The sequence below is a fragment of the Quercus lobata genome, chromosome 2 (genome assembly GCF_001633185.2).
Source record: "Quercus lobata isolate SW786 chromosome 2, ValleyOak3.0 Primary Assembly, whole genome shotgun sequence".
Lineage (NCBI taxonomy): Eukaryota > Viridiplantae > Streptophyta > Magnoliopsida > Fagales > Fagaceae > Quercus > Quercus lobata.
The window spans coordinates 33,288,062-33,311,352 of NC_044905.1; the positions used below are offsets into that span (position 1 = coordinate 33,288,062).

The window sequence follows — 23,291 nt, forward strand, 5'->3', positions numbered from 1 at the left end:
TTACATTACTGTTCATATTCCCCCTTTGCATTAACTATCTCAAAAAAAAAAACAAAAAAAACCATCTAAATTTATAAAGAAAAAGAAAAAGAAAAAGTTGGGTGTGACAGAACGCACGCGAGCGATCTCACAAAAAAAAAAATTGTGTTTGCGATAGATAGAGAAAGAGAATGGCCGGAACGGCGGTGACACCTTCACCGGCGGCGGGGTCGATGACGGGGCTGAATATAGGGGCTAATGTATCGGCGTCGTTCGTGAACTCGTTCCGAGTCGCCGCCGTGGCTGAACGATTGGCCACCCACGTGCAACCCGATTTCGTATCCGACGACGTTGAGTTCTTCAATCTCTGCCTATCCCTCGCCAGGTACCTATTTTTCAAGTAAAATTTATCTTTTCGTCGATTGCTTGAAAATGCGTTTGTTTGTTTGCAAAGAAAGTGCGGTATTTGGTGGATTCGGGATCTTAGTTTTGTTTTAAATTCAAGTTTTCACTTTGCTTAGCAACTTTATCTGAAATTTTCTCGGCAACCAAACAGGGTGCTAAATGCTAATCCCTTTATGTATATGGAGTAAAGACAGTTGAGTTGAGGATTATGGAAGTTTCTGGAATCTTGATGATGTAGAAGCATTTTGCTAAGTGCATGTGATACTTACTAACTAGAAAAGGAAGAAAGAAGAAGAATTACACTTTATTATAAAGGGGAAATTACAATTTATCCCTATGTGGTTTGGTCTTATCACAATTTAATCCACAAGTTTTGGTGTGGTTTAAAATAAAATCATTAGGGTTTCGTCAAAATACCTGTTAATGATTTCATCCGGCTTTGGTTAAATGGAATGTTTGCTTTCGGGAACCTAAACCTGAAGTCAGTTACGTAAATCAAGCCAGTAAGCTAGTCATACGAGCCAGAAAATGCGGAAAAGGGTTAAAATGTAGTGATTGAAATTTTTGTTGGACTAAATTGTGATAGAGCCGAACTACAAGAGGGTAAATTGTAACCGAAAATGTGTGCATATAATGCAAAGTTGGTTAATTTGGAAGGAACCCTAACGTTTTCATTTTAGGGTTCAAATGCAGCAATTGAAAGTTTGTGGACCAAAATGTGATAAGACCAAACCAAAGTGCGGGGGATGGTGGGGTAAATTGTAATCTTTCCTTTAAAAAATATTTGTATATTGGTTAATAGGGTGATGACTATGGGGTTGCTTCCAATGCTTCTATTATAGTTGTTTCTTTGGTTTAAGGTGCTTTTGTGATATTTATTAGATTTTTGGAGAGGGTTGTAATTGGTAGTTATGTGTAAATGCCATGGTTAGCTTTTTTTAAAAAAAAATTTATAAACTAATAGTAGTAAGCTTATGGCTTGATGCAGGACAAATTGGGATTTTTTCTATGGGTGCTTGTGGTGTGGTGTGGGTTAAGGTTTAGGGGGATTTATAGATCTACGTTTTAGAGTTGTAGAAGAAAAGGTTAAGGCTCAAAATTGGCTTGGGGTTGATGAGTTTTTTATAGCTATTTGATAGAGGGAGTATGTAGGGCTCTATGGTTTTGATAGGTAAAGAGGAAGGGCTTGACTTGGGGTTGGGAGTCAGAAGGAAAGTGGGAAATTTATGGTGTTCAAAGCTGTATGAATAGTAACACAAGAAAGAGAAGGGGGAAAGAGAACAATGAGACTACTATGCCTTAGTACTGAAAACACTCTTTTTTTTCTTCTTCAATCAACTAAATCTATTCTTTGAGTACATAGTGCATAAATATATTTAAGGTGCCCCTTTCTTGTTCTAGTAGTATCAGGACTCCTCTTTTGACTAGTATACTAAAAACCTAATAAGTTTATAACAAAATAGTTCTTGCTTACCTTTCTTACTTAGATTGGTCATAATTCTCCCTGGAAGTCCCAACTGAAAATTTGTTGAGGAAGTGCACTGAGTTGGCTGACATTGGATTTCAATAAACTGAAAGAAATTACCTCCTGTGTTCATGGTTGGTTTTCTCAATGAAATTTACTTATAAAAAAAAATTGAAAGCAGTTTTGTTTTGGTATTTTAGAGTTTTGATAGTTTGAATGAACATAATTTAGTTATGCATGTTCCTTTGTTTTCCTTTTTGAGCAATTATAGATATGCCCAATTGGCAACAGTTTAAATTAATGATTCTGATTTGATTATATATTCACTGATTTCACTTCCACCTAAGAGCCATCTAGGCTGATTTAGAAGAACACGATTTTGGACGAGCTTTTGGAATGTTGAAGGAACCACCCATGACAATGAATTCAAGAATCATTAACTACATATTCTGACCCCAAGAAAAAAAAGGGGTGATATAGCAACAATTGAAACTTTAAGTAGGGATATCAGCTTTGACAACTACGCTACTGATTACACTTGACATGTGGTTTTTGAGGTGCACTGGTGATTGAATGAGAATGGGTCTTTCAGTGTCTGATCCTTTTATGAGGTTATTAGAGGTGTTGCCTTCTCAGATTTTCCTTGGGAAAAGGAAGGTAGTTCAGTGGTTAAAAATTCCTATATAGGTAACATTTTTTAGAGTGGACTGTGGTATGGAAAAATATTACTTTGGATAACTTATTCAAAAGAAGTGTATTGGTGTGTTATGTGTAAATGTAGTGTTGAAAATGTGGATAATTTGCTATTGCATTGCCTAGTGGCCATGGAATTATGGGATTTTGCCAAGAGCCTTGTAGTTCAATCGGCACCTCCTATGTTTCCAACGGATACACGTCCTGGGTTCAAATCCCCCCTTCCCCATAGTAACCGTCAATTTTAAATAAAAAAAGAAAAGAAAAGAAAAAAGAATTATGGGATTTCATCCTTTAATTATTCAATGTGAAGTGGGGTGCATAAGATGGCGAAAGGAGTGCTTCAATGTGGGTGACAGTGTTTTGAAACATTTAATGGTAGTGTTTGGAGTCATCTTCCTCTTTGCTTAATGTGGAATGTATGGAGGGAGATAAATAAGAGTATGTTCACAGGCTAGGAATCTATAGAGAGAATCAAATCTCAGTTTGTTGAATCTCTATTCTAGTGGAAGTCTTTGGATCCAGCAGATCTACAATGATTTGTGATTTCATTAATTCACTGTATTTGTAATTTGATCCAAGGATCCTTTATGTATATTTCTTTTTTTGGTTTAATGCAATCTCTTATTTTCTATCCAAAATAAATAAATAAAAATTATTTTCTTTTGTTTTATATTCTATTATGCTGTTGTGCGTGTCTCCAACAATGTACAGTATGCAATATTGCTCATTGAAAGCTATACTTCCTTTTTACTCGTCCCAAACTTTATGGTCGAACATCTTGTGAATGCTGCCTATGATTGTCCTTGGGAGTTTGACTATTGTCCTTTTTAGTTATATGTCCTGGTGTAGTAAAAGGCAAGCCAGGTGCTCGGGCAAGATAAGGTGCCGCTAAGATGTCTTTAAAAATTTGAGGCTAGATTTTGCCGGCTTTTTCTTGTTTTGTTTGATCATTGTAATTTGGGCTCTTGATTTTTTGCCCTTATAGTACATTTCCAGTGCACTTGGGTTAGCCTTTTTTATTAATAAAATTTTTATGTTTTACTTATCAAAAAAAAAAAAGAAAGAATTTTGAGGTGAGGTTTCTTTATTGAGGCACTTGCCTTTAGAGCCTGGCTAGTTGCCGAGCACCTCAAACAAACTGTAAGATACTTGAGGTGAGAGCCTCAATGAAATTAAAAATAAAATAAAATTGTAATTTGGCAAAAATGGTAGTTTTTGTACTTTATTTTAAGGTAGTGGGTGTCTCTCTCTCTCTTTTTTTTTTTTTTTTTTTCTCTCGCTTCTTTTTCTTTACTCATTGCTCTAGAGATAGATTTTATTTATTTTATATAAGCTTGTTGTAAAGTCTGTACTTATAGATTAATAAGTAGTGCATCCTATCAGTTTGTAGTGCATCCTATCAGTTTGAAATTTTTTTAAAGTGCCTAATAAGCTTTAGATACATTTTATTTGAATTCATTATCTGTATGATAATTATATTTAGAGTTTGGCTCCTTGCTTCACTCCGGAGAGCACCTTTTGGCACCTCACGCGTTGGGCTATACAAGGACTTGGTGTCTTGAGGTCACCTATAATTTGAGTTGGAGTTATTATTATCGTTTAAAATTATCATTATCATTATCGATACTTTTTTTGGTGATAAATTACCATTATCAACACTATTGCTAAATTATGATTATCAATACTATTACTAGCATTATTATTGATGTACCTGACTAGATTCACTCTGACAAAAACAGAGGTATAGATTATGCAGTTGCAAACAATGAGGTCCCGCCCAAAGCTCAAGATTTACCTCTATTGTTGAAGCAGGTGACATTTATCATTATCTTTTTTGCATTTTTTAAAAATGTTTGATGCCTTTTACACCTATGGACTAGACTACGGGAGGTGGTGAATGATGGTCATTGGTGTTTGTGGAATTGTGGTGGAATTGTAGCATGCTAATGTTTTGAACTTTTTTATACACTTCCATGAAGTATGACTTATACAATTAACATATAATTTTCATAACAACTCTTAGTTTCCTGTATTTATGACCTTGAGGTTTCTGCACCAATGGCTAAACTAGTTGATGAGCCTAAGACAGTGATAGCCAGAAGGAAAAAAATAGAATGTTCGGGTAATTGTTTGGTGGATGTTCATTGGGTTTTTGGTTGTTACTTTGCTATAAATTTCTGATTATCCCAAAAGGTCAAGTGGTTAGGAAATTGTGAATTTAATCATTTAACCAATATTTTAACACTCTCCCTCACGTGTGGGCCTAGACTCCCTTAATAAGTGGGGTTTAACACATGAGATTTTTAAATGGGAGGTAGTGCAGAGAGAGTGTTTGAACTTAGGATCATTTGTTTAGATACCATGATAACTCATTGATTGTCCCAAAAACTTAAGCTATTAGGAAATGGTGAATTTAAGCATTTAACTAACATTCTAATACTTCCCCCAGATGTGTAGGTTTAGACTTTCTCTTAATAGTAGGGCTTAACATCTGAGATTTTAATTTTTTAGATGGGAGGTAGAGCAGAGAAAGGGTTCAAACCTAATACCACCTACTTTGATATCATGATAAATTACTGATTGTCCCAACAATTTAAGCTGTTATGAAATGGTTAATCTAATAATTTAATAAATATTCTAACATTGTGTTTTAATTTGTGGTTTATTCTCGCGTTTTCACTCTGTTAAGGAGCACAATCATTGTAATATCCTGCATGAAGAAAATGATGTCATATTCAAAAATGTGAATGACATTATATGGTTGCCTATCAGAATTTGCTTATAGGGTCTGCCCTTGTTTTTTCTTGGCTTGTGTTTTTGCACAAGAAGGAAAAGAAAATTTCTTTTTTCTCCAGAAAGTAGAAAGTAAATACATTATAGTATTTATGCATTTGCATATGTCAGAATTGTTGACACTGAAAACCTATTTTGCAGTGTGAAATTTGGTGATACTTATGTAGTAAATGGTAATTGTAGTACACATTTGCTCTAGAATGAACCCAGAAAATGAGGGATAAAAGATATGCATGTGATACATATACCGTTCATCATAGCAAATGAGGCCTAGTTCAGATGGACTTCCTCCTTCTTTAATATGGGATGGAGGGTAAGGTTGTGGGTTCAAGACCTGTAGGGTGTGTGAACTTACTAATAAAGAAAAACTTTTCATAATATCTAATTTTAACTTTTGTGCGTAGCTAGAAATTAATGAGTTCATAAGTATCATTTAGCTGAATCACTGCACTGGTGTTTACTTCTTTATTGCTCCCTCTCTCTCTTTCCTTTTTCTTTTCTTTTTGCTGTCATGCATTCAGACTTTCACATATCTTTATGCTGGCCCATCCTTTGCAACTCGTGCACTGGATGCCATCCATTCTCAGATGATATCATTCTTGTTGTTTATTCTCCTGTTTGACTTGTTTATCTTTCTATGAGGCTCATTAGTATACTATCTCTCATCTTTGTATTTGTTTATGTATGAATTTTATATTCTGACACAGGCCCTTGTATTTTTATTATGATGTTTTATAGGTATGCCAACGTAAAAATAGTCTCCTTTTACAGGCACCCATCATGGTTCTTATGATCTCTGTAAAGGTATGACTTAAATGCAGCTATTTTGTTGTGGTTTCTGTAAAAATTTTAATGTTTTCCTTCACAATGTTTTGCATGTTGGAAATTTATATGTGGCGTCTAAAATAACATGCTTAGTCATTTTCTTGGTTGTTCAGAGTAATATAGGGTGTCTGATTCTGTGTACCTATCAAAAAAAAAAGGGTGTCTGATTCTGTGATTTGTTGATGGGAATTCTGACAACATCTGACTAAAGTAGTTGTGCATTTTTATTGATAGAAGGAACATTATTTGTAATAGTTTTTTCTTTTTGATTGCAGTTCACTCTTTTAGAAGTTAGAACTTCTATGTTGTATTTCTTTATTCATTTTCTTTCTTTTTCTGTTTAACACAGATTCTCTTGGATTCTAGCTCAAGATATCTTAGTTTAAATTACTAATTTGGTCCTCCAACTATTGGGTAAAGTTCAATTTGGTCCCTCAACTATTAATTGTGTCAGTATCGTCCCTCAAATTCCAAAATCAAGTCAATTTCATGCTTAGGTCTCCCCTCTCTGTTTAAATTTTAACAAAATTGATAGTTCAAGTTGACTTGATTCTGAAATTTTCTCACTTTTCATAATAACCTTTTAACATTTACAGATATACTCCAGTTGCTACATCAGTTAATTTCATTAAATTTGATCTGAGGGGAGATCTAAGGATGAAATTGACTTGATTTTTGAAGTTGAGGGACTAAATTGACACAAGTAATAGCTGAGGGACTAATTTGACACAATTAATATTTGAGGGACCAAATTGAATTTTACTCAATAGTTGGAGGACCAAAGTTGTGTTTCTCCCTTTTACTTTTTGATATCCCTTGGAATGTCCTGTAAGTTAAATATTATACATCAAAAAAATCTTTAGGTATATTGTGTTTACAATATATTTCCTAATTAATCTGTGTTTTTCCATGGCAGAATGCTTGTAAGATTGGGTGGTTTTCAAAAAAGGAGACTGAAGAACTTTTTGCTCTTGCTAATGAGGTTTGCTATCAATTAATTTTCTCATAGAGAGTGTATTCTGATTATGGCTTTGTGTAATATAGCTATTGCTAATGGTCATATTTCTGATTTATAGTTGGGTAGCAGCTTCTGCAGTCCAGGAGATATTAACACAGGAGATAGTGGTTCTCTCTCTTCTGTTAGCAAAATTATGGAGAGGTGGGAACGTGCTTTGCTCTCCACAATTTCTTACTGAATGTTTAATGCGTATTCAACTTTTTTTTGCAACTATAATTCAATTTAATGTCTGTTTTAAATAATTGTACTGGGCTTGTAGCTCAGGCCCCAGAAAGGAACCACATTGGATTAGAAATCTGAGTTTTACTAGGATTTGACATTTCCCATTGAAGGAAAGTAAGATATATGTGTACATTCTGACTCCTTTTCTTACCATTTTATGTCTAAGCAATTACTGCAGTGTTTGAAATTCTGAAATATGTAAGTGCAAAATCTTTTCATGGATTTGATCTGGGTTTCTTTGTTGTTCTTTTGTTTAGATTTATATTAGTACTGATGTCGTTGATTGATAGAGTATGTATAGGGATCCTTTCCAATTTGTTTTATTTTTATTTTTTCCCCTTAATGATGGTCATGCCTGTGCTAGCATGGATATTCCTTTCAGATTATAATTACAGGGTCCAACATTTCTGACCTGGTAAAAATTAATCCCAACTTAAAACCATAGCTTGTTCAGTAAGTCTCCTTATACATTAATAAAAAGACCATATAACTTTAACTTCAGCTTTGTCGTAGTGACCATAGAATTTCAGTGTCTGTTTTATATTGATTTTAATTTTCTTGTCAATTGGATAGATGTTGAGGGGAAATCCAACAGAAAGGTTTTAAGCTAGCTGTATTTAAAAGTCGAGTTCCTAATTGGACTAGTGATATAGTTTCAGATTGTCTTCACACAGTAGGACGTTGTGTCCTTACAAATTATAAATATACTTTAATGACAGCCTTGATTGGATGATGAACTCTCTCTCTCTGCAGGTTCTACCCACGAATGAAGATGGGCCAGACACTGGCTTCTCTTGAAGTCCAGGTGAGTGATCCTCTTTCTCCAAAGTCCAAACCTGATTTTCTTGTATTATTTTGGAGCACCTTTTAATCATTTTTTGTTTGCATTGTAGGCTGGATATGGGGCATATGTGATTGATTTCCATATTTCAAAGAATACAGCACATTCTCCTCAAGAAAAAATTGTAAGCATCTCTCAAATCAATATGAATTAGCTGACAATATAGGGGTTTCCCCACTTAAAGGTCTTTTTTTCCCCCCACTCTATTCAGTTGAAATGTTGAACCCCCATCCCTTCAATGATTATGTAATTTATCAGTTTGAAATGAATTGAAATCCAATGATGCATCGTCTATGTATGTAGTTATATGTGTGGGTATGTGTTTCCTTTTCTTCTCAATTAACTATTTTTGTTTTTCCTTATTATACGTGAAAGAAAATTTGTTTATTAAAATCATTTTTAGAATCTCACTTTGTGGTTGTTACTTCTTGTTTTGCTTTCAGTGGTTATTTGTAGCACAAACAGATAGCATAGAGACATCTGCATGTATTATAAGTCCCCCCCAAGTGAAGTATGACTTGTTTTATCCTTTTCTTTTTAATATACTAGAGTTATTTTCTACTCTGACAACATTTTCTTTTAACCCCTGTAGCTTTCTTCTGAATGGGAAGGGAGTAGAGAGGAGGACTAATGTTCATGTGGTTTGTGCAGTTCCATTTACTTTATGGATAACTTTATTTGTATAACAGCTTTGGTGCTGATTGTAACATAGGCTTGATCTGACCTTTTTTTCTTGTATTTCATTTTCTTTATCAGGATGCTGGACCACAGCTACCAACAAATGTGACTCATATGCTTAAATATGGGACAAATCTTCTACAAGCCGTGGGCCAGTTCAATGGTATGCTTAAAGACAAATCTTTTACATCTAAGCATGTTGTATGCAGTGTGATATTCATCCAGCTATAACAGAAACTGTCATCGTTGTTTAGGTCGTTATGTTATATTTGTTGCCTTCATGAGTGTGATGTCATCACTTGACACTCCAGTGCTACTTGATTACGTGCAGCCTGCTGTATCTACAGTTGATTCTGGTATGTTTAGGACTATAATGTAGTAATAGAGATATTTTTCTGTATTGATTTATGCTGCCAGTACTTTCAGTCTTTCATTATGATTTGATTTACTATACTTCTTGGCTTACCATTATATTGATGTTTAATGCATGGCTATCTCCTCCCTTCTGCATTTCTTTTGAATATCAGATTCTGACATAATTGAGGGGCCATCGCGAATATCACTGAATTGTCCAATAAGGTATGCCGTATTGTTGCTTAGAACTGTGATGTTTTGATACTTGTCAGATCTTTTTATTTTATTATATTTTGTATATGTATATGAACAAACATACAATCAACAAACTAAAAAACAAAACAACATTCTTAATTTCTTATCTTGTTTTGCTTGTTAATATTACTACTTCCCTAGAAGTTAAGGCTTCATAAACATTCTCACATGAGGAACAGATTATCAGTATTAACTTTTGTCAATTAATGAGAAAACTGATGGTGTTGATCTTTGGAAACTTTACTTCCTCTATCAGCCTTGAAGGGAAAGAGTTCAGCTGGTTGAAAGGGAAGGGAAGGTGTCTGTGTGAGAGAGGGAGACCTTACGTTCTGAATCAAATGATGCTATGTATTATTTTTTATATATGATTATGTGTTGTCAATCCTCCAACCTTGTTGCCCAGTCTGCATGCGTCTCAAAGGTTTTGTGATATTTTATAGTGCGACAATTTGAGTTAGCAATTTTAGTGCATGTATATATTATAATGTGAGTGTGGATGGGGTGTTACATTTCCCGTCAATTTAGATTGTGACAAACTGGATGGAAATTTTTAACAAGATAATGTTTCCATTATCCTTACATGAACAAAAATTTATTGGTACTCTGATTATCTGTCTGGCTCTCTATTCCCTAACAGTTATTCACGTATCGGGACTCCTGTCAAAGGACATTCATGCAAGCACCTTCAGGTTAGTGATCTGACTAGTTTCAACACATAATACAGAGAAGTGATACACGCACACACACACACACACACTATACTTACTGTGACTTGATCTATTTTTTCAATATGCTGAATATCTTGATCTTCACGTGTCACCTTCTATGATTATTATTCTATATTAGGTTCTTAGATCACTTTAATTTTTGAAGTGCCTGCATGTGTCTGCTTTCATTGTCTTCAAACATCATTCATTTAAAATTGTATTAGCTGTCTTTGTGCATGGATGATTTGGCTTTTGCAGTTCTTAATTGTTTTGTCTTTCTCATCATTCAGTATATATTATCGTTAACCTTTATTGTTTACTTTATTTATCTTGCTTGGGGTTTTAATTTGTATACTTCCTGTGTACTAGGTTTGCACCCCTTTTGCGCTTTTTGTTCAATTACTTTAAAAAAATCATTTAGTATTTATTATTATTGTTGTTGCTGTAGTTTTTTTTTTTTTTTTTTTTGATAGGTAATAAGACTTTATATTGAAAAAATTGAATATCATGCTCACGATAGTGAACACTCTGAACAAGAAATAGATACCAAAAAAATCAACTAAAGGAACTAGAGGCTAAAAACTCAGATAAAGAAATACAATTCATACACCCCCAAATGCGAGCCCAAAGAAACAGAGTACCAAAAAGGAGAGATTTTAGATGATCTAATGTTCTCTCCTTGTCTTCAAAAGTGCGGGTATTGCGTTCCTGCCAAACTAACCACATTAAACATGCCGGGACCATATTCCAAATGGTCAAACGATGCCTTCCAAACTAGTTTCTCCACATAAAGAAAAAAGAGTTGACTGACCTTGGCATTACCCATTGGATCCCAAACACTGCAAAAGCTTTGCTCCATAAGGCATGAGAAAACTTACAATGAAGCAAGAGGTGATTCACTGATTCCCCATCACAGCAGTATAAACAACACCTATTAACCAGAAACCGACCTCTGTTGACAAGATTGTCAATGGTGAGAATCCCATCATTAGCTGCTGTCCATAGGAAGAAAGACACCCATTTAGGCACCTTTGCACACCAAATGCCCTTCCAAGGAAATTCATCAGTGTTAGGACTAGATAATAGCTTATAAAAAGAGCGTACATCAAAAACCCCAGACGTGGTCAATCTCCAAACCCAGTGATCCTCCCCCTCACCCCTTGGCATAGAGGAATAAATAAGCTCAAAAAAGGAATAAACAGTGTCTGCCTCCCAATCCTGAGGACCATGACAGAAAAGTAAATTCCAGCTCCTATTTCCTTCAGAATTAGATATTATCAAGTCGGAGACCCATGCTTCTTTAGAAAGAGAGCATGCAAACATAGTAGGAAAAAGCTCCTTCAAAGGAATAGGCCCACACCAAGGATCATGCCAAAAACTAACACGGCAACCCTCCCCCACATTAAACTGAATTTGACTAAAGAACTTCTCTGTGCCTTCCTTAATACTCCTCCACATCCCACACCTGTGAGAACCTCTTACCCCTCTAGTGCACCAGCCTCCTCTCCCCTCACCATATTTGGCTGCTATAACCTGACACCATAATTTGTTACTTTCATTCCCAAAATGCCACAACCACTTCCTGAGTAAGGCCTTGTTAAACAACCCAATCCTCCGGATCCCCAAGTCACCACTCTCAATAGGCAAACAAACCTTATCCCAAGCAACTAAAGGGTATTTAAAAACATCCTCCGAGGTCCTCCAAAGGAAATTCCTCTGAATTCTTTCTATCCTAGTTGCCACAGCTTGAGGGATAGTAAACAAAGATAAAAAGTAGGTGGGAAGGCTTGAGAGAGTACTTTTTAACAAAGTAAGCCTGCCACCTTTTGACAAATAAAGTCTTTTCCAGCCAGATAGTCGTTTCTCCATCTTTTCTATAATAGGATTCCATATCGACACATCCTTATAATGGGCCCCAAGTGGCATGCCCAAATATCTCATAGGCAATGTGCCCACCTTGCAACATAGGGTATGGGCCAAAGCATTCAAATTCCCAACATCCCCAACAGGAACAATCTCACTCTTACTTACATTAACTTTCAGGCCTGTAATAGCTTCAAAGAAGATCAGCACCATCCGAATGTATAATAACTTGTCCCTAGAAGTGTCACAGAACAAAATAGTATCGTCAGCAAAAAGAAAATGAGAGATATGCACACCCCCTTGTCTATGGGACCCCGCTTGAAAACCACCATTTTCCGTTCTCTTCATTAGTCTACTTAGCACTTCCATAACTAATAGGAATTAAAGGGGAGACAAAGGATCTCCTTGGCACAGGCCACGAGAACTACCAAAGAAACCAGCAGGAGACCCATTGACCAAAACTGAGAATTTAACTGTAGAAATACACGCCTTAATCCAACCTCTCCACCTCGCCCCAAAGCCCATCCTTTCCATAAGGTAGAATAAGGTATTCCAATTCACATGATCATAAGCCTTCTCTATGTCCAATTTAACTATGACACCCGGGATGCCACTCTTCAGCCTGCTATCTAAACATTCATTAGCAATTAGAACCGAATCAAGAATCTGTCTTCCTCCCACAAAAGAATTCCGAGAGTCAGATATCAGTTTATCCAACACCCCACAGAGTCTATGAGCCAATACCTTAGCCAAAAGCTTGTAAGGGCTACCCACAAGACTAATAGGGTGAAAGTCTTTAATATTGACTGCATTAGTCTTCTTGGGGATCAAACACAAAAAGGTGGCATTAAGAGATTTCTCAAAAACACACTGACTATGAAAATCCTTGAAAAATGCCATGACACCCCTTCCAAAACACTCCAGCATTTCTGAAAGAAAGCCATAGAAAACCGATCTGGCCCAAGGGCCTTATCCCCTTCCGCCTCCATGAGAGCCTCAATAATCTCCTCCTTCTCAAACTCCCTCTCCAACAAAGACCTCTCAGTTTTGTCTAAACAAGCAAACTCTAAACCGTCAATAGTAGGCCTCCAAGCTTCTGGTTCCTGATATAATTTTTTATAGAAATCCACTACCTGATCTGTAACCTTTGATTCATCCTCATATCGAAAGCCGTCCACCTCCACTTCCCTGATCTGATTGGTATGCCTATGTGAATTGGCAATTCTATGAAAGAACCGCGTGTTGTTATCACCTTCTTTAATAAAAAGGGCCTTGGACTTCTGCCTCCAAGAAATCTCTTCCAAAGAAGCCAAGTAATCTATATCAGATTTAACCACCAACCTTCTAGCCCTGTCCTCTGGAGTCATCACCTGCATCTCTTCTCTCTTGTCAATGTTTAAGAGCTCAGTTAGTAGACTCTTTTTTTTAAAAGCTACATCTCCAAAAACATGCTTGTTCCAATGCTTCAAATCCCCTTTCAAAGCCTTCAACTAACAAGCTAAAACAAAACTAGGCGGCCCTACAAAGTGATAACTAATCCACCAAAGCCTCACCTTATCCACAAAATCCTCCACCTTTAGCCACATATTTTCAAATCTAAAAGGGCTTTTCCCCCTTGAAACTCCACCCGCCTCCACTAGTAAAGGACAGTGATTCGACACCACCCTAGGGAGAGTCCTTTGGGACACATCTAAGAAATGCTCCTCCCAATCAGCTGACATCAAAACTCTATCAATTCTGGACATTGATGGATTATCTGAATCTCGAAACCAAGTATATTCACCTCCCACCAAAGGCAAATCCACCAGCAAATGTTTTGCAACAAAATCTGAAAATTTAAATATAGCTGGACTAAAAGAATTACAACCAAGTCTCTCAGCTGGGTATTTGATAACATTGAAATCACCAAATAAGCACCAAGCCCCATCCCACCGTGACCTCACAGAGTCCAGTTCTGCCCACATGGCATCCCTAAGGCTTCCGTTAGTTGGTCCGTACACCCCTGAACAGATCCATTCAAAGCCATCTGACACTCCCTTTAATAAAACTGAAACTGAAAAACTACCAACTACCAGATCAATTTTCTCAAAAACCCTTCTATCCCACATTAGAATTATACCTCCAGCTGTATGCAAGGCATCTAAGGCTCCCCAGTCTACAAAAGGGCTACCCTAGAGGTTTTTTACCAAGGTAGAGCTGGTGCTGTCCAGTTTAGATTCTTGAAGACATACAATATCACACTTCCACTCCCTTAAGAGGTTCTTCACAACTACTCTCTTATGAGGATCATTCAGACCCCTCACACTCCAAGATAGAAGTTTCAAAATCATTGACCAACATATGAACCCAAACCAGAGGATGTCAAACTGCCTCTAGTACCTCTACCAGAATGCCCATCATAATTAATAGAAGAAAACAAATTCCTTAATTCCCTCATACCTTTTTGGGTAGAGTTGCTTGTCCGGCGAGTAGCAGCAACAGTTGCTTGTTGCTCCCAAACCCTCTTAAGTTTCTGGAAAAAATCAATACACTCTCTCTCACAGCAAGCAATGGGGAATCCCACAAAAGTACCAAATCCTTTTATCATCGTTCTTACCCATTCTGAAGGCTCCAATTCCTCCTCCATCGAAGACCCATCTGAATCATCTTCCAAAATGACGAGATCACTAACATAATATGGGTCCCACAGAGCCAAAGGTGTAATGTCCACAGAATCTGCCTCACCCTTATTCGAAGGCTTAGACAAACCACAACCCACCTCAGTTACAAGAAAGGACAAGTCTAAACCCACCTCGGGCTTCATGGCAGTGGCGGGAGGGCAGCCCGGTCCCTCACCGGAGCTCGGGATCACTCCTTCCTCTTCCTCATGAGTCCCCGACCCTTCCCGTCTCCCACCCAGAAGATCGTGTGATATTTTTTGGAAGAACAATCATGGACTGGCCCTTCCCATTCTCACTTGAGGACGTGTGGTGGGCTTGGGCTTGAGAATGCCCACTTACGTTGGGCTGTGTTTTACCCCAATAAACAGCCTGCTTACCCTCACCCATCAAATCAACCGAAAATTTTAAATTAAAATGGGCCTGGGTCCATTTCAGGTGACTTACCTGTATCGGTCTGCTAGCTTTTTTTTTTTTTTTTTAGAGAGTTTCAACCTATGGCGTCCGCTCCTGATGATTGCTTTTTATCATCAGACCAAGACACCAATCAGTTTTTGGTGTAGGTGGGGATTGAACCCCAGATCTCTTATACAACCATCAGAGACTTTACCAGTTGAGCTAACTGGAACCCACGGTCTGCTAGCTATTGACACATGAGCTTACAAGACTTTTTGGTGAAATCAAATCCCCCCAAAGACTCAGACTTATTAGTTTGATCAGTACCCATCTCGTTACCTAGCTCAGACAAAGGGGAAAAACGATTTTGATTCTCCCACTGATGCCGATGATGAGATTGTGACCCATTATTCAGAATCTGAGACTCCATCTCTCTGGTGACCCCAGAGGGTAGTGGGAGAGCAAAAGTGACGATATCGCCTTCCATATCGGGGTGCGAGGATCACCGGAGCTTGATCGGGACTGGGTAACGCCGATTTAACTCCTGTCGGAGCCTTAGGCATCTCCGAGACTAGCACCGCTGCTATCACTGGTGACCCAACATCATGCTTGGTAAGTCCTCTCGAGCTCTCACCAACTTCCCACATAGACTGACCCACGGAGACTCCTTTAAAGGACTTTGGTTTGACCAAAGTACCCTCACTAAGTGAGGGTACTGTAGCCACAGGTTGGGCTTTAACAAGCCCACCTGAAAGTGTTGTAATTTCAAGCCCACCACCAACAGCCTTGGGCCCTCTGAACTCCTTAGCAACCAGACAGGTCACATACCGTCTCCCACCCTCAGGCTTGCATACTCTCAAATCCAACATAGCTGGAGTCAACTTAAAATTGAAAGCTCACGTGGGTCTGCCATTTTTTACTGAAACTTTGCCATTTTTAACTAAACCATTTTCTGTAGAGTCTCCATGAATCACGTTCTGCCTCGATATAGTTCCAAAATTTTCAAAATTTCTGAACTTTTGTTGATTACCAAAAACAGATAAAAGTTTCCCACTCCGGCCACCGCCAGCAGACTGACCTCCTCCACCACCTTTTATGGAGGATACTTTAGCGAAAGAAACTGGTTTTGCACCAGTGAAAAAATGCTTTAACTCTCTCTGAAATAAAGACCAGCCTGCATGATTAGAGCTTGTTGGTATCATGATACAGCCTCTCCTAGACCCTCCAAAATATACTGCAATAACTACAAACAGACCAGCTTTGTTAGATCTCCCACAGAATTCTAACAACTTCCCATTTTCCCTGAATCTCTTACAGAGTAAAACATGGCAAGGCACCCAATCTCGTATATCTTCAAGACAAGTAAGTATCCACTCCATGCCCCTACGGCCAACCCAAATAGAGCTCTTAACATTCCGCCGAGTCTCAAGTATAGCATATGAATCAGACCGCCCCCCATCAAAAGAAAAAGAAAAAGATTTTGCATCAATATGAAACGACCTCTTGCTGCTCCCAAGGACAGAGGATTGAGATTTAGGAGGGATGTTTAGAGAGGTTTCAATGGAGGGAGAACTTGGTATAGTTAAAGGTGCAGGTATAAGGGTAGGCTGTTTAGGCAATCTTGGTTAGACCCTTGAGGTGGTGGGGAAGGGGAAGGCAAAGGTAGTGGTGGAGGAGGGGGGTAAGGATATGGGAAAAACCCAACCTGTGGAGGAAAGCATATGGGGGAGGGAGAAGGAAAATGTGAGGGTGACAAAAAAGGAAAGAAAGAAGGTGATGGTTGAGGGAGAGGGTGAGGAAGGGGTGGGGTGGAGAGGGTGAGGAAGGGGTGGGGGAGGGGGGTGGGGGGGAGCAGGAGCAGAATTCATAAAGCTTTTTTCAGTCTTCCTCTAAATCAAATCGTGTTCTTCACCGGGTAATTTACATTTTTCCTATCTTGGGTTCATTTTACCAGTTTGTGGTTTGAAAGGTTGCACTTTATCCACTTGAGATAAAATCTGTTAGCATCCATCTGTCTTAACATTTAAAAAGGCAAATGAAAAAAGCCACTTGCCTAATTATGATAAACAAAAGAGATAAATGGAGGAACGAAAAAGAGAGTGGCTGAGAGAAGGAACGAGATAAAAGACAAAATGTGAAGAGAAGCAGATTTGAAATATAATGCTAGGTTTTGGTTAGGGAATTAGAAAGATCTAGTGAACGAAAAATAGAATGGAGAGTTTGGGTTAGGGATTTAAAAAAGAAGAAGAAAATAATAAAGAAAAGAAGCAACCATGCCATAAAGTTTGGAGTTAATTTTTCTTTGTTCTCAAAAACTGAAGATAAAATAGAGGGAAGAGAGAGATTGAGGAAACTACAGAGACCTGATTTTTTTTTTTTTTTTTCTTTTCTGTGGGGGGGTTCATTGCATGGCTTCTCCGTTATAACCAAACACCTCAGCCATTATCTGTACTAGCCACGTCCACCTCGAAAGCCATGTAGGTTCCATTGTTGCTTTGAAATGAAATTACACATGGATGGCTGCTCCTTGCTCTTCCTTGATCTTTCCGTCTGTGAATAGGTGTGCTGGCATTCTTGTTAAGTATAGTTGCAAAGAAATTTTTATTCGTTTTTCCTGGTTGTATGGAGGTGGACGGGTCAAGACATGCCATGGTTGAAAATATAATTGATTAGTTGATGATCTGTTGATCTGCATTAAGACTTGGATACACTGGAAAGCTGTGTTACAACATTATCAAATCTTGTCATGCTGTTTTTTTGGAAACAATTTACTTCATTTTTTTTTCTCTCCATTCTCTCTCCTTTTTTTCCTCTAATTTTCTCTTCCTTACTATCAATTTTTTGGCTTCTCTTTCCTGTGCATCAGCCTAGAATTCCCATCTTTCTCTCATGTTCTCTCTTTTTCCATTGGTCGTGTTTAAGGATCTTTTCTGGTGGCATGTTAATTGTACATGCAATTTTTAACAGCTAAGACTAATGGTGTTAATGCCTTAATGGACTTGATCTTTGGTGGGGGTGAAGTGTGATTTTTTAAATCACAAGTTTAAAAAATGAACTCAACCTTACCACAGGCTAGTAAAGTGTAATTAACCCTTATTAATAATTATGATTAATATTTGATTTTGTGATCTCTTACTTCTGCTTGCTGTAGTGTTTCGACTTTGGTAACTTTGTTGATATAAATTCAAGAAGACCATCCTGGCGCTGCCCACATTGTAATCAGTATGTCTGCTACTTGGATATTCGTCTTGATCAGAATATGGTTAAGGCAAGTAGCTATTTGTTTCCACTTTTCATATGGTTTTTAATGTTCTTTTCTCTTCTCATTGAATAATTATTGTTCTTCCCAGGTCTTGAGAGAGGTGGGAGAGAATGTCAGTGAAGTGATTATCTCCGCAGATGGATCATGGAAGGCTGTACTGGAAAGTGATGATCATGTACATCCGTCACGAGAAAAGACCCTAAAGTGCCAGAATGAAAAGACTGAGCAACAAGAATCTACCAGCGTCTCAAATTCCCTTCCAAATGTTTTGGATCTTACTGAGGATAATGATGAGATGGAAGTAGTTAGCGCTGGGGAAACTGAAGACAGGAAACCTATACTGGCTAGTCTTCCAGTTGCTTCAAATTTAACTTTGCTGCCAGATTCAAACACTACAAGTGGGGTTAATCAAAATTCTTCTTCTCAATTAGAGGAATATTGGTCTGGTGTTTTGAATTCTGTGTCGACCTCCAGTGCTTGGTCTCAAAGAGTTGGTGGTATCTCTGAGCCTATCCCTGCCAATCTTATGCAGTCTCCTTTGTTGACTGATGCTGTATCTCCTGCACTTAATCTAGAACTTGAGGGTCATGGGAATACTAATTTCACCACCTCTCTAATACAAAGTCAAAGTTCTCCCAATAATTTTCAGTTGCAACAGTCACAACATGCACATTCCTTCAACGAGTATGGGAGGTTTCCTAACTTGCCTTTTATACCCAGACATGTGAGCAGGACTCCAATAGCAGTTCAGGCCCTGCCAGCTCAGTCACAGACACCAAATCCACAAGAAAGACCAAGAAGTAGTTTGACTCCAAATGGTTCCTTGATTTCTCCTCAGGTTGCCCTTCCTATGGCACCCACAGCAGATGCTTTCAATACAATATGTAGTGATATGGAAAGGCAACAGCACTTTAGAGCACATATGAATCCACTTCAGGTGTCAGATATTCCTTCATCTTTATTGCAGCGTCCCTCAGTGATACAGGTTGGAATTAAATTATTGTCTCCCCCATATTGTCTTTTCTCCTTTTAATTATGCAGGCATTACCAGTATTTAAGCAAGGTTGAAATCCGGGAGCACCTGTGGGTTTGATGAAATAGTTACAGTTTGTTGGGATTTAGTATTAATTGTTGTTTGTTGAGCCTACCCATACATTTTGTTTTCTTATTTTGTGTGAACGTGTGTGTGAACTCGTGTTATGTCCAGAGACCTACACTGTTGATCACATTTTTCTGCATCTGGTCTTAATTTTTATAGTTAAAAAAAAAAAAAAATTATATCTGCAGAGCCGGGATCATCAAGATCGTTCACATGCTTCCAGTCGTTCACATGTTTCCAGTCCATCAGTCCCACCCGGTCTTGGCCATACAGCTCAGAGTCGATTGCAAAGTCATTACAAAACAACTTCTGGGCTTTTAACTGAATTTCAAAATTCACACCTGCAGCAAGCTTTTAACCCAAGGATGCCCCAGTCTGTGGGTCAATCTTCAAGCCCTATTCCACCATCTTCGCACCCCTCGCGGACCCAAGTTCAGCAAGGTGGTGGACAAGTTGGAATCAGTCACAGAGCAGGAACTACTGGTAGCCAACCAGCTAGATATTTGGCTAATCAGAACCGATATCATCCCCAGAACAGTAGACAGGCACCATCTGTTCCACTTCTAAATCAAACGTCCAGAACAGGGCAGTCCCTTCCAGTGAGTGCTGATGGCTTAAGGGCATCCACAGGGGAGCAAAGAGGGAACATGGGAGGGATGTCACAAGCAGTTCCAAGGGCTGATGGTTTGCTGGATTCAACATCAGAGCAGAATTGGCGGCCTTCTGGTCGAATGCGTGGAAGCTTGTCAGGTCGGGCTTATTCTGATGCTCTTAGTCAATTCATGATTCAGCCAACCCAGACAGCTCAAACTGCGAGACCACCACCAAATTCGACTCCTCCAGCATCTAATGTTTTACCACAACTGCAGGCATTGATCGCAAATAACAGAAATGCCCGCAGTCCTCAAACGTCTAATATCCAATGACACAGCCCAAGTATTTGGCCTGAGCATTTTATAGACATGCATTTATGTTAGCTTAATGGGAGCTGTACATAATATAATATGCCATGACCAATTTTGTATTCCATGGTTACCTTGTAAAGTTAATTGGTGAGTCAAATGCTGGTTATGGTCGGTCTGTATAGAGATGAATATTCAGGGTTTTTAGTTGGTAAATGAGGGTTGGATTTAGGGACTGACTGTAGCTTCTGAATATATCTTTGGTTGAGAGAAGGAAGAGAGTTGGGAGGCGGGGGAAGGTATCTATTTACGTTGTCTTGATATTTTACAATGCTATATTGCTGTTTAACTTTACATTTCAATACATTGCGTCAGTGTTTTCTTTCTGGTGTTTGTAATTCAACCATCTTGTTGCAAGCGTTTTCATTTTTAAAGAATGTGAAATTGGTAGACACATTACCGTAAAAAAGCTGCTTTAGCATCATGTGCCAATTTATTATGTCATCGTGTCTAAAGATAAAACTGCCAATCTTTGCTGGTCCCTAAAGAGTTATCGTTGCTCTTTGCTATGAGATAATTTTGGGCACCTAAGAACATGTCTTGTGGCTTCTAAGAATCTAAATTGTAAGCTATAGACTTACAAAATATATATATATATATATATATAATTTTAATTTAATAGTTATAACGGGGGGAGAGAATTTAATAATCCTGATTTTCGTTAACCTGGCTTTTTATATTCATATGGGTTGAGATGAGGTAAAATACCTATCATGTGCAATAGCTCCCAATTAAGCTATCACTAAAATTAAGAGTTAAAAAAGTAACTTTCAATCTCAATTATTGAATAAAAAAAGTTTTAAAAGGTAAAAAAAATAGAGAAGTAACAATTTTTATGAGAGGAATGAGAGTAATTGCACCGGATCTTAATCCATATTCATATCACTAAATTAATTTAGTAATTTTTCAAGTGTCTCATAGCTTAATTGGCACTCGGTGTTTCCATCGGATTCAAATTTTCTCACTCTTAATTATCAATGTATTAAAAAAATAATTTGGTAATTTAATGGTTCTGATATCAAAAACCATTAAGATTTAAAAGAATAACAAAGAAATACAACGGCCATGAACCTTGAAAATCAATTTACAAGGAGAGAGTGCTCAAGAGTTTATAAACACATGGTTAAACTTATATTTAATTCATGTGAGACATTAGGATCATAACATATGTTTCTGTTTCTTCTTTTCTACTTTCTTTGTCTTGAGTCTTAGTATTACCATCCTCATCAACATCCTCAGTCTTGCGCATCAAATTTTTGGCAGCATCTGCAGGAGACATGTCTACCTCTTCCAACAACTGGCTGATCCTTTCAAACAGTGGGCGTGACTCAATTTCCAAATAGCTCTTAACCAATACCTTGAAAGCTTCAAACTTGCAGTAGAATAACTCAATGAGCTTGTCCATTCTTCCTCTTCGAATGAGAGCCGGGTCGAGTTATCAATATGGCTAGTCGTGAATGCAATGTTTTTTTCTCCTCCACAGGCAAAGCTAATCCCATCAATGAAGTTCAAAAGCCAAGAGAGTATAACCTTGCTATCACCACCATCACCATCTTCTTTTTCATTTCGCCAATTAAGTCCAAAGAACAATCAATATCCTCAAACACAATGATTGATTTATTACATATCTTCCTAGACATCCTTCTTAACTGTGTGTTATTCTTAACAGAAGTCAATTCAATATCATAAACATCATAGCCCAAAAAATTAGCCATGGCAGCAATCATGGTGGACTTTCCTGTTCCCGGTGGACCATAGAGGAGATATTAACGCTTCCAAGCCTTACTAATCTTAGCATAATACTCTTTTTCTTTACTGAAAGTAACAAGGTCATTGATAATCTCCTCCTCCTTTGGATCCATTGCAAGAGTTTGGAAAGTCACAGGATGCTCAAAAACTACATAGGTCCGTAGCTTGTTATTGTTATTGTCCTTCTTGATAGGATTATTTGTGTGCAGCCACTTTTGCGTTCTATTCAACTGGATTTCCCTGCCTTCTGAAACTACATACTGCAAATATTTCTTAGTAACGATTTGAAGGTACTTCTTGTTGAAAGTAAGCTCATAATACCTCCTCTCATTATCAGAAGGATAGTAAGATATTGAGTTGGATTGGGACACAATCTTGATTCTTTCCTGAATACCACTTAAGCTTAATACCTTGATAGCACATCGAATGGAGGGTACTAGCAGAGGATGGAGTTTCAATCTGGCTTTTAGTGTCTGGAAGCATGGACTGCATGGAGTGATTACTTCCTCTCCGTTGGGGAGAACTTGTGTTGCTCCTACTTCTCATGAGGATTTGCAAGTTGAGAGAATGTTTCCTGGACACCCTGACTGTCCCGCTAAAGTGGTAAGGGGTGGTTTAAGAGTTTATTTATTTATTTATTCATTCATTTATCTGATAGGATTTCACTTACATTCATTCCATTATGATCTTTATTATCAGGCCAATGTACTAAATGGATTTCTTTTTAGTGTAAGTGAGTTTCAAATCTAGATTCCTTATTTGATGACAATGAACTTTACTAATTAAGGTTATATTGCATGCCTTTACCAAAACCATTCAGGAACATCTAATACCAGTGATGTTTTGGTTGCCTTGTAAAGTTGTAATTTGACCTAATCGCAACTTCTAAATATGTCTTTGTTTGAAAGAAAGATTCTAGTTGGGAGGGGAGAAAGGGAATCTATTTATATTTGTCTTGATATTTTGATATTAAAATAGATCAATTTCAAATAGAGAAGATCCTAATAACCAAAATGTGAGGATAGCCCTCTGCCAGAGCGTTTAGTAATAGGAACAGCAGCTAGC

At 37.7% G+C, this 23,291-nt stretch overlaps 1 protein-coding gene and 1 pseudogene across 1 annotated transcript; one reads left to right on the forward strand and one right to left on the reverse strand.

Annotated features, from left to right (window-relative positions):
• Window positions 1–20,804, forward strand: LOC115975383 (E4 SUMO-protein ligase PIAL2-like). Its single transcript, XM_031096142.1, is given in 17 exon segments — window positions 1–364; window positions 4,285–4,357; window positions 6,077–6,142; window positions 7,080–7,145; window positions 7,240–7,322; window positions 8,157–8,208; window positions 8,297–8,368; window positions 8,688–8,755; window positions 8,837–8,885; window positions 9,001–9,085; window positions 9,177–9,278; window positions 9,450–9,501; window positions 10,169–10,220; window positions 18,306–18,422; window positions 18,505–19,401; window positions 19,863–20,398; window positions 20,400–20,804. Coding segments are annotated over 17 exon segments (2,640 nt in total). The 5' UTR covers window positions 1–170; the 3' UTR covers window positions 20,476–20,804.
• Window positions 20,805–21,612: 808 nt separating this feature from the next.
• LOC115963339 lies at window positions 21,613–22,902 on the reverse strand (annotated as a pseudogene).
• Window positions 22,903–23,291: the final 389 nt, after the last annotated feature.